Genomic DNA, 14,411 nt, shown 5'->3' with positions numbered 1-14,411 from the left:
GGGAGCAATTACTTCTCCTTCTCAGTCAACCCCTTAATTAATAACCTTACTACTTCTATACGGAAAAAGACAACCTATGAATGAACCTTCATCCATACTTTCAATGAATTTGAGAAAGAAAAGCAGTATAAACTTAAGAAATGTTAGGTTGATATTGAATTATGGAATAAAGTATATATGATACTTCTCAATTTCAGTGGCTCTTACTTTTCATTTAAAGAACGTCACCAAATTTTATCTTATACTCATAATGATAATAACTTTACAAAATTTATGTTGATAAGTTCATCCGTGTTAAGAATAAATGATTGGAATATTTTGTATGTATCCATAGCCACAGCCACAACTTTTTTTTTCACAATTTATTAAGTCAAAGCAACAATCCTCACTATTATAATTACTTATACGCAACCTCAACCTTCAACCATACAATTCATGGATTGCCACGTGCTTGCCCGCAATGTTTAAGTTTTAAATTTGGATTAATTAACTAATCTGTGGGTAACTAAACTAATGCAAGAAACGTTAATCATAAGCAAATCCAGGGATATTTACGTCATTTTATATATTCACGAACTTGATGTACATCAGAAGAGGCGTGACGACTCCACGCACTTGTCCTCGCGTCACACATATACCCTTTCGTGGTAGTGTCTAGAAAGAGAGAAAATGCAAACACGATACGACACCGTGTTGCAGGGGCATTTTTGAGTTTTTACGCCACGGACACCGACATGCTTACTAGTGCGTCGGATTAAGCACCCTTTTAAGTATCTTGTGCGCAGAATTCGCAGCAGACTCATTCATAGAGGTGAAAGAAAGACAAGCCCTAATTTTGTCACAGAGAGAAAACTTCAAATTCGAAAGCTTCAAATTCAATCAAGGAAATTCTAGTTGTTAATTTCGTTGCGGAACGACGATTGAAGATGATCGTGAGTCCAAAGATGGTAGCGGAAGCGGAAATTATCTGTCAGCAGTCCATTCCGATGTTGGACGTCAAGTATCATATTTGCGTTGCGCAAGAACACAACGTTGAGGTCGTGGTTTCGCCCAAATCGCCTTCACCTTCTGTTCCGATCTTTGGCCAAGTATGATTTTGTCCCAATCCCTGTATATTTTTGCCTTTCGGGTTTCATTTTAATTGCGGTTATCATTTGTTAATATGCTTGAAGGAATTGGTTTTGGAGTCGTCTTTTTAGGATAGTTTACTGTCAAATCTGAACCGGGTTTGTGAATTTGGTTTTGTGTCTTTTTATTGATAAATGTGGGAAGATCCAATACTGCACTGGGTATATTTGGTTTAGAAGAAATAAGTAGAAAAAGGATGAAAATGGAGAAGGATTAAGGTGAGAAAAGATAAATAGGTAAGAAATAAATTGAAGGTTTAGTTGTTTGATGGAGGAGAAATAAGTGATAAAAGCGAAAGTATTTTGAAAGTTGTGCAATTTGATTGATTTGATGGAAAATAAGGGTAGTGATAAATTGATGAAAAGAAATAGTTGAGGAATAATAGCGTGGTCTCATCAGTTTTTTCTACTCCTCTCCTCCCTAAACCAAACAACCAAAATTAATTACCTATCTCTCCTCTCTACCAAACTAGGAACTAGTGTTTGTGAAGTTTACGAATCTGAATTTTGGAAGTAGAATTTGTAATTGGATGTTTATTATCCCCATTAACGTAGGCTCCTCACTCAGTTGAAATTTGTTGATTGCTTTTTATTAATTTCGAGCTATTATGCTTGGTGAGTTTAATGGTCAGGTTCATGTTTTTTCTGTAACACTTTGAGTCGATCTCTAATTTTGTTGTGCTGACTTTTGTGTTACATGTTGATCAGGCAGTGAATCACTCGGATTTCATTAAGCATTCCATTTCGGAGACCCCTGCGGCGAGTTTTGTTCCAAATGCCCGTTCTGGTAGCTATACTGAGATTGGGCCGCGGGTTTCTATGGATGATGAACACATCTGTATTGACGATCTAGGTGCTCATCTTGGATTTGTGTTCAAGTACCCGATACGGAGTGCTTTTTATGCAGTTTTTGATGGTCATGGAGGACCTGAAGCAGCTGCTTTTGTTAAGAGGAATGCTATGAAATTGTTTTTTGAAGATGCGGACATGCTGCAGACATATGATGATACTGATTCGTTCTTTCTAGAGAAATTAGAGGATTCCCATAGGAGAGCTTTTCTACGGGCAGATATTGCCTTGGCTGATGAACAAACTGTTAGTAGTTCGTGTGGAACGACTGCATTGACTGCCCTTGTACTTGGAAGGCACTTGCTTGTTGCTAATGCTGGTGACTGCCGAGCAGTTCTTTGCCGAAGGGGTGTGGCTGTTGAGATGTCTAACGATCACAGGCCAAGTTTTCTGCCAGAACGGCTGAGGGTGGAGGAGGTAGGTGGATTCATTGATGATGGATACCTCAATGGTTATCTTTCAGTAACCCGTGCCCTTGGAGATTGGGACTTGAAATTTCCACTCGGTGCTGCATCTCCTCTTATTGCTGAGCCAGATGTACGACTGGCTAAATTGACCGAGGAGGATGAGTTCTTGATCATTGGGTGTGATGGGATTTGGGATGTAATGTCTAGCCAAGTTGCAGTTAGTCTTGTTCGCCGAGGATTAAGAAGGCATAATGACCCACAGCAGTGTGCTATGGAACTAGTCAAGGAAGCATTGCGCCTGCATACATCGGATAATCTCACTGTGATTGTTGTATGTTTATCGCCCATTGAAAGCATTGTTGAATCATGTCCTCCCCAGAGGCGAAGATTCAAAGCCTGCAACCTGACCGAAGAGGCCCGTAATAGGTTGAAGAGCCTTATTGAGCGAAATTGACTGTACATGCAATTTTTGTGATAATTCACAAATGTTCCTTTATAAAAGAAAAAAAAAAAATATTCTGTTTTTTAGGCTGTTTCAGAGAGCTAAAAAGCAGCCAGAAGTTTTGTAGGGATAGAAGGGATATTTAGTGAGGGTTAGAGGCGGGTTCAGACCTATTTAATTGGGTGGCATAGAGACAATTGTAGCTAATTTTGGCGGATTAGATTCAGTGGCCTCCATGGTGGTTTCCATTTTATCACTGTTTCTGCTTGTGTAAATAGAAATGATTTTAGGCTTTCTCACTAGTTCTCTGAAGGTGCATGCAGCCAAAATTGGATACTCATTTAAAATTTTACTTGATATTTACTTTGATGAGGTGTGGTCATAGCTGAGTGCATATCTAATCTATTGTTTGAGCCTCGCCATGTTTTATGGGTGGATGATATGCATGGCCCATCTTATCACCGTAGGACCTATGACATGGGGCAATATCACATGTGCTGATTGTTTCGCGGTTATAATAGAAATACTATATTTTGTCATTTAGAAGGAGAGGGGAATGGAGCCTGTGAATTGCCCCAGTCCAACCAAATACTGAGGCTTTGGTAAGGTGTGTAAGGCCGTTATTTCGTTATCTAAATTTTGCAAAACGTATGACTAGGGAAATTTGCTCACAGATGTTGCTACTTCCCAATCTACAACTCCAACTATCATATCCCTTCCTTTTCAGATCCTAAATATATGGCAGCCATTCCTGCTCCAACAACATTTCTAAAACTATGTAAATTTCCTCTTTCTAATCTCTAATTCATTATGACCATTAAAAACAGATCGTTCTACAAACTCTTACCGTTTGTTTTTTCCGCTCATTATAAGAGTGATGATAACGGTGATACCACTCAATTACAAAACAAATGTGTTGATTTTTATTATAACTATTTAAAATGTAATGAGAGCAATTATCTTAAAGTGGACAATATTATAAAATCGGTTTAAGCCTAATTGGATAATATTATTCAATATAAAAAGCCATATATCTTATAATTGATCTTTTAGCGTAGCGTTTAACCAATGTTCTGCAAATTATGGTATTACTCTTACCACATTCGTTTATTTGATGAAGTGTATACTACTCCAATGAGTTTGTAATCAAATCAAAACCCAAAGATACAGCATCATAGTTACAAATTGTTTACACTCCAACTCTTGATTATGTCATGAAAAGTTTAATTTGGAAAATGACAAATTACGCCCTAATTTATCATTTTCTAATAAAATATAAAATCATTTTTTTAAACAATCACTTTAAATTTGAAAATACGATGTTAATTAAAAATATTATTAAAAGAAAAATGCACCTGCTTAATTTAATTAGATTCTAACATGTTGGTCCAAAAAGAACAGCCAGGCGATGCGGTAGAATAAATACAAAGCAATAAAAAGAAGTAACAAAGGGCGACAGATGATGCATCAGCAATGTGATCTAAGGGCTGACATGCTACCGAGATTTAATAGGAAACGTTAATTATTTGTTAGTTATTTATTATAATTGTAACATTATAATGTGAGAGATGAGATGATGGATATTATATAAAAATAAGCCTTTACATGCGCTGTCTATGGGTACGTGTATTTTTAAAATATTTCTATTATATAAATTGGTTAAATTAATATATAAAAGAAAATAATAAAAATAATTAATTATTAAAAAAATATAAAAAATAAAAATAATGTAAAAATAATAATTACCTTCTTCTTTATATAGATGTATAAATAAAGAAAAAAGAGCATGCGTAGTGTGGTGTGCTAGGTTGTGAGAGGAAGTAGCTCAAATCAAATCCCAAGGAATCGGAAAAAAGACAGAAGAATCATGGCCATGGCAAGCTTGGCTCGACGGAAGGCGTACGCTGTCGTTTCATCATCCAGGTCGTCGCTTTTCCTCACAACTTTGAGGGGATTCGCATCCGGATCTGACGAAAACGATGTTGTCGTCATCGGCGGCGGTCCCGGCGGCTATGTCGCCGCCATTAAAGCCTCGCAGTTGGGACTTAAAACCACTTGCATCGAAAAGCGTGGAACTCTCGGCGGCACCTGTCTCAACGTTGGATGCATCCCTTCCAAGGTTCATTACCTTTTCATTTTCTTCTTCGCGTTTTGTTTTTCCCCCTTTTTTTTATGGAGTTTTTCGTTTCTTTCTGTACCGGATTGGGAATTTGGTTTTCCTTTGTATTCTTGTGTCGTTTCTGATTGTTGTCTTTTTATTTTTTATTTCGGAAGAGATTTAAAGGAAAGACTCTTGAATTTAGAATTCCCGTAGTGAAGTGGCCTAATTTTGGTGGTGCAGATTTTTTTATTTTTTTTTGGGAGTGAGAGGAGTGTGTTTTGTTATGACGAGGTGGTGGTGGTGGTGGGGAAAAGTGGTTGAGGTGTGATGAAGCTGATGAAGTGTGTGCATGTGTTTCATTTCCTCTTTTGTAGTTTTTACTATCTAGGAATTTAGTGCCAGTATTCTTCTGTGCTCTATTTTTTGCTTTGCATAATTTTTCCTGTTGAGTGGATGAGTTGCTTGATTTGCAATATCAAAATTTAAGGTCTCAACCGGAATATTAGCGGATGCGAGAACTTCTATTGTTTAGCTTGCTAAATTTTATACAATAAATTGCTTTTTGTTCAACAAGTCTTATCTCACTAGGTGAGACTGGTTTCATGAATCAGTATTGGACGGTAAAAAAATAAATTTTCAGGGATATAATTCACCTTGAGACCCTTTTTAGTAATTTCCTTCAATGCCTTCCAATAAAGCTCATCTCATTCATTGTATTTTGTTTTTTTTCCATATAAAGACATTTCACATCGTGCTGCAGATTATACTTTAACTTCTTTATAATTTTTCTGTACTGATCACCAATATGATCTCCATCGTTGTCCATCTGTAAACAAATATGCTCCCATATATAAACAATGTAATCTCATTTGATCCATCCATCTGTCTGCTGTGAAAGACTATGGTTTTTGTTGTTTGTGTTTCTATTTGTAGTTTGAATAAAATAATTTATATAGCATTCTAGAGATGTATGTACTCATTTAGGAGGGTACCTCCATATTTGGTTCAGGCGCTTTTGCATTCTTCCCACATGTATCACGAGGCTAAACATGCCTTTGCCAACCATGGAGTCAAGGTTTCATCTGTCGAGGTTGACTTGGCTGCCATGATGGCTCAAAAGGATAAAGCTGTTTCGAATCTTACCAAGGGTATTGAAGGACTGTTCAAAAAAAACAAGGTAAACTATGTCAAAGGTTATGGCAAGTTTGTTTCACCATCCGAAGTATCTGTGGACACCGTTGACGGTGGAAATACTGTTGTGAAAGGCAAGCATATTATAATTGCCACTGGCTCGGATGTGAAATCTCTACCTGGTGTCACTATTGATGAAAAGAAAATCGTATCATCAACTGGTGCTCTTGCTTTGACTGAAATCCCCAAGAGACTAGTAGTCATTGGGGCAGGCTACATTGGGCTAGAGATGGGCTCCGTATGGGGCCGACTTGGCTCTGAGGTAACAGTTGTTGAGTTTGCATCAGAAATTGTTCCAACCATGGATGCAGAGATCCGGAAACAGTTTCAGCGTTCTCTTCAGAAGCAAGGCATGAAATTCCAGCTGAAGACAAAGGTTGTTGGAGTCGATACTTCTGGGGATGGTGTGAAGCTAACACTTGAACCAGCTGCTGGTGGTGATCAGACTACACTTGAAACAGATGTTGTCCTTGTATCTGCAGGTAGGACTCCATTCACTACTGGACTTGGGTTAGACAAGATAGGAGTTGAAACTGACAAGATTGGACGGATTTTGGTAAATGAAAGATTCGCCACAAATGTCTCTGGAGTTTATGCGATTGGGGATGTGATTCCAGGCCCAATGTTGGCACACAAGGCGGAAGAAGACGGGGTTGCTTGTGTCGAATACATAGCTGGAAAGGTTGGCCATGTGGACTATGACAAAGTCCCAGGTGTTGTCTATACAACCCCCGAGGTTGCATATGTTGGGAAGACAGAGGAGCAAGTGAAGGCACTTGGAGTTGAATACCGTGTTGGCAAATTCCCATTTATGGCTAACAGCAGAGCTAAGGCAATTGATAATGCTGATGGACTGGTGAAGATATTGGCTGAGAAGGAGACGGATAAGATATTGGGAGTGCATATTATGGCACCCAATGCAGGAGAGCTCATTCACGAAGCAGCAATAGCATTGCAGTATGATGCATCAAGTGAGGACATTGCACGTGTGTGCCATGCACATCCAACAATGAGCGAGGCTGTGAAAGAAGCCGCAATGGCCACTTATGACAAGCCCATTCACATATGAAGAGCTAGTTGCTTCTTCATTCTCTTTTCATTTTTGTCCAACAATTTTACAATGACTTGGAGATGATACCAGCTGTGTTAAATTTAGATTCAGGTTTTTAAATGAAAATTACCCCCCTGTTTACTTGTTTGCATAATAAGAGGAATGATCGTGTTGTTCTTATCTCTTTTCAATAATTTATATCTCCCCTTCTCTCTGGGACAATGTTGTAATTCTTACAGGGTGAAGACAACTTAAATGGGATTGTGGAACGGTTTGATTAACACATTGTTGGGTATTTATAAATTAATTTTCATCCACCCATTTCTTCTTATTAGCAGGAATTCTTACATGAGCAGGATATTTGAAGGAATAAAAATGGTGACCAAGCTTTGAAATTGAGTTCATGATTAGTTTTATTCATCAAGTATCTTACTCATCTTCAAGAAATATATGGATGTTTCAGTTGGAGTAAATGCAGGACAAAATAGGAAGATAAAGAGTGGTAGAATAGCTTTAAAGAATCCGCAATCACATACGTAGGGGATTGGGACGTTGTTACGATATCTTTATAGATGAAATGAGAAAGTTTCATTTATAGTCTTTATTTTTTAGTGTGAATAGGAATATTTATTATTGTCAGAATGCTATAAATAAATATTTGAGTATTTTTTTTATTTATAAATAGTTCTATTTCCTTGAAGTTTTTATTTTCATGTTAAGGAAGTGGAAAAGTATTAGAATGTGAAAAGTTATCTCTTGCCTTCATTACAGCTTTAATTTTAATTATTTTAAAATTGAGAAAGTATTTGTACAAATATCAAAAGTCACGCATTTTTTATTAACTGTCGCCATTACCTTACTACACTGTGCTATAAAAAAAAAAAAAAAAAAAAAAAAAAAAAAAAAAAAAACTGTTTTTGTTTACGCACGTGGATTGATAGGTTTTTTTATGGATGCAATTGTTTATGTCAGAACCCGTAATTTAATCGTATCCTTAAGGAAGGTAAGGCAGACTATTTTAATTTCTTAAAACAAGTGTGAACAAACACAAAAATTACGTTGAGTTAACCATATTTTGCCGCATATATAATTTGTTTCAATTATTAGTGTTTCGACCAGATAGTAAGCAGATTGCAAAAGGTACAAAATTTTACCACGTTAGACTCCTTGAATTTTTTTATGATTAACATAACCAATTCATAAGCCGCACATATACACAAAATATTAAAGTTTAAACTGTGCAGATTATTTTAAACTCTTGTAGTCGTGATAATGTCCACATAATTACGTTCACAATCATACCTTAGAAAATACTATTATCCAAGACAATGAAATAATTTTTAAGTGGCCGAGAATAAAAGCACATATAAAACTAAGTTATTAGCAATAATACCATACTTATTTAAGGAATCGTATCTGCACACGATCTCTTACGCCTTGAAACTAAGGATCGAATTGCTCAACAAGAAAATCGAATCCTAGTATTTACTTAAAAAGAGGTAGTGAAACAACCAAATAATGAACAGACATAAAATGAGTTCTTTGAAACCACCTTTGGCAAGTTCTCAATTCGTTCTTTGAGGTTCTCAAGGAATGGACAAATGTCAGTCTAAAATTAGCACCTGTTTTCTTCAGCCCTGTATTTTTCCTTCCCACATCGCATACCATGTCATTGAATAGCATCTCAACCCCATGAATGTGATCAAAGGTCTTACACCTCTTGAGAGATTAAGACCTTCCCATGAACTATGGCACTTAGATCATCCCACTGATTACAAAACCGTAAATAATTCTCGTAGCAACTCCAATCTTCAACTACCTTCAGTCATATGCATCCTCTTGCATATTATCTGGTCGCTTCCTGGCTTGCAAAGCCAACCGTGCATCTCTCTCTCGCTCAAACTCACGGTAATCTGTTCGTTGTAGGAAAGAAACCTTGTCCAAATACTGGTTGGAACTTTTCTTATAAGCATCAAGTTCTACATCCAGCCCCTTATTTTCTTCCTTATATTCTCCCCAGTCCTTTTTGGTCTTGTCAAGTACACTGAGCTTCTGTTTCTTCTTGATTTGTTCAAGTACAACATCCACTGCAGAAGGTGGAGGAGCTTTGGCTCTTTCCATTGCCTCCTTTGAGTCAGAATCAACAAGCTTTTTAACTTCAATTTCTTGACCGGCAAAATCCCGAACCTCGGTAATCTGATAAGGGAAGAAAATCAATAAACATTGAGACTCATGCCCCACATGGGTGCTGAGAATGCTAGGTCATCAACCAAGTTGAAATCCAAAGAATTCAAATTTTCAAGTGAAATTTTGTGTGCATGGTATATACTTAAATTGTATTGGGCTTAATAATAGGCACCCCCAGTACATTACATATTGAAACAGCTGGATATAAACTAAATCCAATCCTGTCTATATAAAAAGCCTTTTATTATTAACTAACGCATCTCTACATATTGAAATAAAAACAAAGAATCCAAAGCATTTCAAATTTCAAGTGAAAAATTTAGTGCACGGTATACACCATAATTGCGTTGGGCTTAACAGTAGGCATCCCTAGTATATTACACATTGAAACAGCTGGATATTAGCTAAATCCTGTTTTTATCTCTATCAGCCTTTTTTTATATAACCCGACCATCATCATGTATGGAAATAAAACTTAATAATATATCCAAGCTACATATTTTGCCCTTCCATTTCGGTAATTGCACACAAAAGTTTCCCAATTCAACCACATTAGCACATGACCAAAAATAGGTACAATAGATAGCAATATGCTTACCACAAGTTTCCCCCTGCTTGAGGCAGCCATGGCAGCATCATCTTTCACTGCTGCAAGAGCAGCAGCAGCAATCTTCTTGGCTTCTTCACTGGTTCCGCTTTGCGTGGTGCCATGTTCATTATTTGAAGCACCTTGCCCGAGGGATTCAGTTGCCTTTGGTGCCAACCCCAAATAAGACATCCAATTCTATATTCAAAATTATCAGGAAAGAAATTAAATTCCATAGCAGTGAAAGATGTTTTATTTTATTTCTTTGCAAGTGGCTTAAAGGAGAGAACAACAACGCCTTACAGAAGATGTCTTTTTTGCAGTTCTTTTGGGGGCAGAATTAGGCTTGCTTGTAAATTTAGTGAGGACCTTATTAGATACTCCCTTATTCATTTGTTCCCACATGGCATCAACTTGAGCTTTTATTTCTAGCAAGAGAAAGAGCATGTGATGTGAGCAAGTTTATCACCAGCAAAAACATTAACCTCTCCACGACAGACAATCATTGCGAAAGATAACCAAAAGTCTTAACATGTATATTGAAGCCAAAACCTCACCAGCATCCTCCTGTTTTGCTTCCAGGCTAGACCCCACGACAGGTTCTTTGACAGACTCAGCTGCACTTGCATTGACAGTATCTGAAACATAAAACCTAAATTTGATTCAAAGAAGCTCCATTTTATATCCAAACGAGAGAGAATTGAACATACTACTGTGATTTAAACCGTATATAGGATTCAAGAAAGAAGAGTATTCAACCATCGAGACCCATGAAGAAAAACTGAAACTTTATTTACCTTTACCTTTACCCATGCATGTAACGAAATAAAACAGCAACTACAACAAAACCAAACGTTAAAATAAATGAAGAAAAAGGGAAATGCAACGAACTAGGGTTTTCACATTAAGCAGGAGCATAGCGATCTAGTAAAGAGAGTGTAAAAAATGAAATAATATGGATATTTAAAAGTAAGCATAAAATCACGAATCGAATCAGTGAGATGATGTAGAAGAGATGTCGATATTTTGAGTAGTTTGGATTGAAAGCTGAAAAGAAGAGGGAAGGGGAAACAGAACATGAATAGAAGCAACAAGAAAAGAAAAGCTTTACCGGCAGAACTCATCTCTGGCGGTGGCGGGTGGCGGTGGCGGTGGCGGTGGCGGTGGAGAAGGCGGAGAAGAACAACCCAACAACTTCGGCTCTACCTTCCCTTCTATGCTCTCCCTAGAATTCTTTCCGCTCTCTTTACCCAAATCACCCTTCTCACCTTTTCTATGCTTCTCTCTGTTTTTTCCTAGGAAAACGTGAATGCAATCCCTATATACATACATATTCACGATGTAATGTTTTTCTTCTTTTTTATTAAAAGTTTCCCCATACATTAAAAAAAAAAAAAACTCAAAATGCATTCAGTGTTAAAATAATTTCCCGAATAAATTTATTTAATGTGCACGTTGGAAATTCGACTCTTCAAAATTTGCACTTTTGTGATAAAAATCTTTTTCATAATTTGGTTATCCAAATTTGAGAAAATATTAAAGAAAAAATAAGAAAGAGGAAAAGTAGAATTGCCTTTAGTGAAAAGTAAATTCAAATAATTAATTAAAAATGTGGAGAATAAATTTTTAATTTATTTGAAAGAAGAAGAAAAAAAAGGGTTAAATATGTTTTTCGTCCTCCAACTATCGGCCGTTTTTGTGTTTAGTCCCTCTTTCAAAGTATAGTACAATTTAGTCCTTCAACTTTAGAAAACTATGGTTTTAGTCTTTTTTACCAAATTTTTTAAACTTTATTTGCTGTGCTTGAAACAACAAATAAAGTTAAAAAAATTTGGTAAAAATGACTAATACCAGAGTTTTCTAAAGTTGAAGGACTAAATTGTACTATACTTTGAAAGAGGGACTAAACACAAAAACGGCCGATAATTGGGGGACCAAAAACATATTTAACCCGAAAAAAAAAAAGTAAGAAATTTGGTTTTATAATATTATTTGAAATTTGGTTTTATAATATTATTTGAAATTAAATTTTGGTTTTATAAGAAATTTTGAACTTTTGTGTTACAGAATTATTATCGTGGTTTTCAAAAATAAAAATTATTACTCTGGTGTAAAATATTAAAAATACAAAATTTAGCATCTATACGTTTATATGATCACGTGTTAGAGTTGAACAATGTTTTAATTATTTTCTAACTGTTGTTTATAAAGATTTTCCCTGCTCAACTGTACAATTTAAGTTATCGTTTTAATATTTTAATTGTCTGAATTTCCTTTCATTAATATTATATTTATAAATATTTATTATATAAATGTTATAATTGAAATTTATATTTTATTTGATTTCTTAAGAGAAAAAAATGTATTAATAGTGTGTTTAGAATTACAATACTAAATTATTTTTAATAAAAAAATTCAAAAGATAAATAAAATTTTTATAAACGAATTTTATTATTTTAAATATCATTACTTTTCTAATTTATTTTTTATAGAATTTTTCTTTTACTTTAAACTTTATGATAATTATTTTGTTTGTTTGAAGATAAAAAACAATCAAAGTAATATTTGAGTTTAGTTCTCTGTATTTATTTGATTGGTTTTTCAAATAGAATAAAATGGTATTATGCTTTTTTTTTTTAATGTTTTATCTTCTTTTACATGTGAATTATTTGGGATCGCATGTAATGTTTGATATTTCTATAAGGCTTTATGTTAATTAGTAGTATTAATCGTGTGTCATGATCATGTTTCTTTTGTTCATATGAGTATATAAGGTTTCTTATGTGTTAAAGTTGTATTAGGATTTCTAGAACTGTTCGGTTATTCTCTAGGTAAAGGAAACAAATTACTTTATTTTAGAATTTTAGATGGTAAAGACGGTTAAATTGAATGTTTGATTTGTCTGAGATTGATAAATTTTCTTGTTAGTTGAATTGCTAAGTAATTCGAGTGTGTTGCAATGGTTGTGTATTGTTTAACATTGTCTGAATCGGTGTTGAATTGAAAAATTAAGGATTTGATCATTTGATCAAGTTGGTATGGATTATAACATTTAAAATTGTTTCTGAACGAAGCACTAGGAATACTAATTTAAACATTTGAACAAATCATTGGTTCACTAAATCACAAAATTGAGTTTGTTATGATTTGGTATGACGTTGAGGGTACTGGTGTGACACTAAGTGCAAACTTGATTGTGTAAGTCTGGAACTAGACCGTTGAGTGCTCATTTTTACCATTAAGCGGTCATTTTTACAAATGGTTTAAAGTTGAGCGGTGGCAAAATACCGTTGAGTGCCACTATTTACTACAGGTCTAGAATAGTTTAATAGGTCGTTGAGCGACATAATGATATCTTTGAACGAAACGTTTTATGCGAATAATGGTGTTGAGTGTCAAGGTTGCGGTTGAGCATCAATTACCGTTGAGCTTTAGAACTGTCTTTGGGCATCAAAACTACAATTAAGTCTCAAGGCTACTATTGAGCATACAGACTGTCGTTGAATGTCAGGACTATCACTAAGTGTCGATATTATTGTTGAGTGCTTTCTTTTGTGAGAGGTCTTGTGTTGAGCACCACCACGGGTGTCAATGTGTATTTTGTGATATTATGATCTCTATTTTGTTTGATTATCAATGCTTGATTAAAAAGTGATAAGTCATGTCGTGAGATGGTCAGGAGGTCCTAGCTTGGAAGCCTTTCTTCATGGTGACAAAGAACGTTTTAAGGACTAATCTTGTGTGGCAACTTTGAGTGGATCAAGTGTTCCACCACACAAGTGCAAAACTTTCCATGACTTGACATTTATACTATATTGTTTGAGTAAGTGGTGTAATTGAAGAGAATGTTCTATATTTGTGTGATTGAAATTGTATTTTAAATTTTATCTTATCATGTATAAATGTTTTATCATTAACTTATCTTTGTTTTTGTTTTTGTTCATATATGTATTTTCTCTTTTACAATGATTACATTAATAAATGTGAACTAGGAAAAACATCTTCTCAAAATTAGAATTTTGTATCTAAAAGCCTTAATTTTCTTTATAAGTTATATATATATATATATATATATATATATATATATATATATATATATATTAAAAAATGAGATGTTACAATACACACGTAAACAATCTCACTTACACGCAAGCATAAAACTATCGACATGTGTTAACTTAATAAAAAAAATAATTTGGGTCATTGTCATCACGGAAATATGCAAAAAGAAGGAAACTAAAGAAATGCATGAAATAACTGCCGAAATGCGCATATAATTACTTCATTTCATAATTAAAAGAAAATAAATATTGTATATAATTACAGTCGTATATTACTAAAGTTAACTATATTATACATACAATTTTTTTCCCAAAACTACAGAAAAATGAAAAGACAGAATATTTCCAAAATTTAAAATCAGCTTCTATGAATTAACATAAAGAAACCCTTTCGTATAATTTAAACAAA

At 34.8% G+C, this 14,411-nt stretch overlaps 3 protein-coding genes across 4 annotated transcripts; 2 read left to right on the top strand and 1 right to left on the bottom strand.

The window, feature by feature from the left end:
* Window positions 1-734: 734 nt before the first annotated feature.
* On the top strand, window positions 735-3,186 carry LOC106768285 (probable protein phosphatase 2C 13). Its single transcript, XM_014653340.2, has 2 exons — window positions 735-1,088; window positions 1,836-3,186. Exons 1-2 carry the CDS (start codon window positions 927-929, stop codon window positions 2,835-2,837), a joined length of 1,164 nt encoding a protein of 387 aa, XP_014508826.1. The 5' UTR covers window positions 735-926; the 3' UTR covers window positions 2,838-3,186.
* A 1,417-nt stretch (window positions 3,187-4,603) lies between these two features.
* LOC106768284 (leghemoglobin reductase) lies at window positions 4,604-7,485 on the top strand. Its single transcript, XM_014653339.2, has 2 exons — window positions 4,604-4,944; window positions 5,936-7,485. Exons 1-2 carry the CDS (start codon window positions 4,693-4,695, stop codon window positions 7,184-7,186), a joined length of 1,503 nt encoding a protein of 500 aa, XP_014508825.1. The 5' UTR covers window positions 4,604-4,692; the 3' UTR covers window positions 7,187-7,485.
* A 1,048-nt stretch (window positions 7,486-8,533) lies between these two features.
* On the bottom strand, window positions 8,534-11,251 carry LOC106766924 (craniofacial development protein 1). 2 transcript variants are annotated; one of them, XM_022784021.1, is made up of 6 exons: window positions 11,053-11,251; window positions 10,739-10,778; window positions 10,499-10,579; window positions 10,245-10,369; window positions 9,954-10,139; window positions 8,534-9,364 (listed from the first exon to the last, which is right to left on the bottom strand). In XM_022784021.1, the coding sequence occupies exons 2-6, from the start codon at window positions 10,752-10,754 to the stop codon at window positions 8,990-8,992; spliced, it is 783 nt and encodes a 260-aa protein (XP_022639742.1). In that variant the 5' UTR covers window positions 10,755-10,778; window positions 11,053-11,251; the 3' UTR covers window positions 8,534-8,989. The 2 variants fall into 2 exon arrangements, with proteins under 2 accessions (XP_022639742.1, XP_014507200.1); XM_014651714.2 differs by lacking the exon at window positions 10,739-10,778 and having other exon boundaries at window positions 11,053-11,250.
* Window positions 11,252-14,411: the final 3,160 nt, after the last annotated feature.

Source organism: Vigna radiata, chromosome 7 (genome assembly GCF_000741045.1).
Source record: "Vigna radiata var. radiata cultivar VC1973A chromosome 7, Vradiata_ver6, whole genome shotgun sequence".
Classification (NCBI taxonomy): Eukaryota; Viridiplantae; Streptophyta; class Magnoliopsida; order Fabales; family Fabaceae; genus Vigna; species Vigna radiata.
Note: the sequence above shows the minus strand (reverse complement) of the source record. Positions and strands in the feature narration are given on the sequence as shown.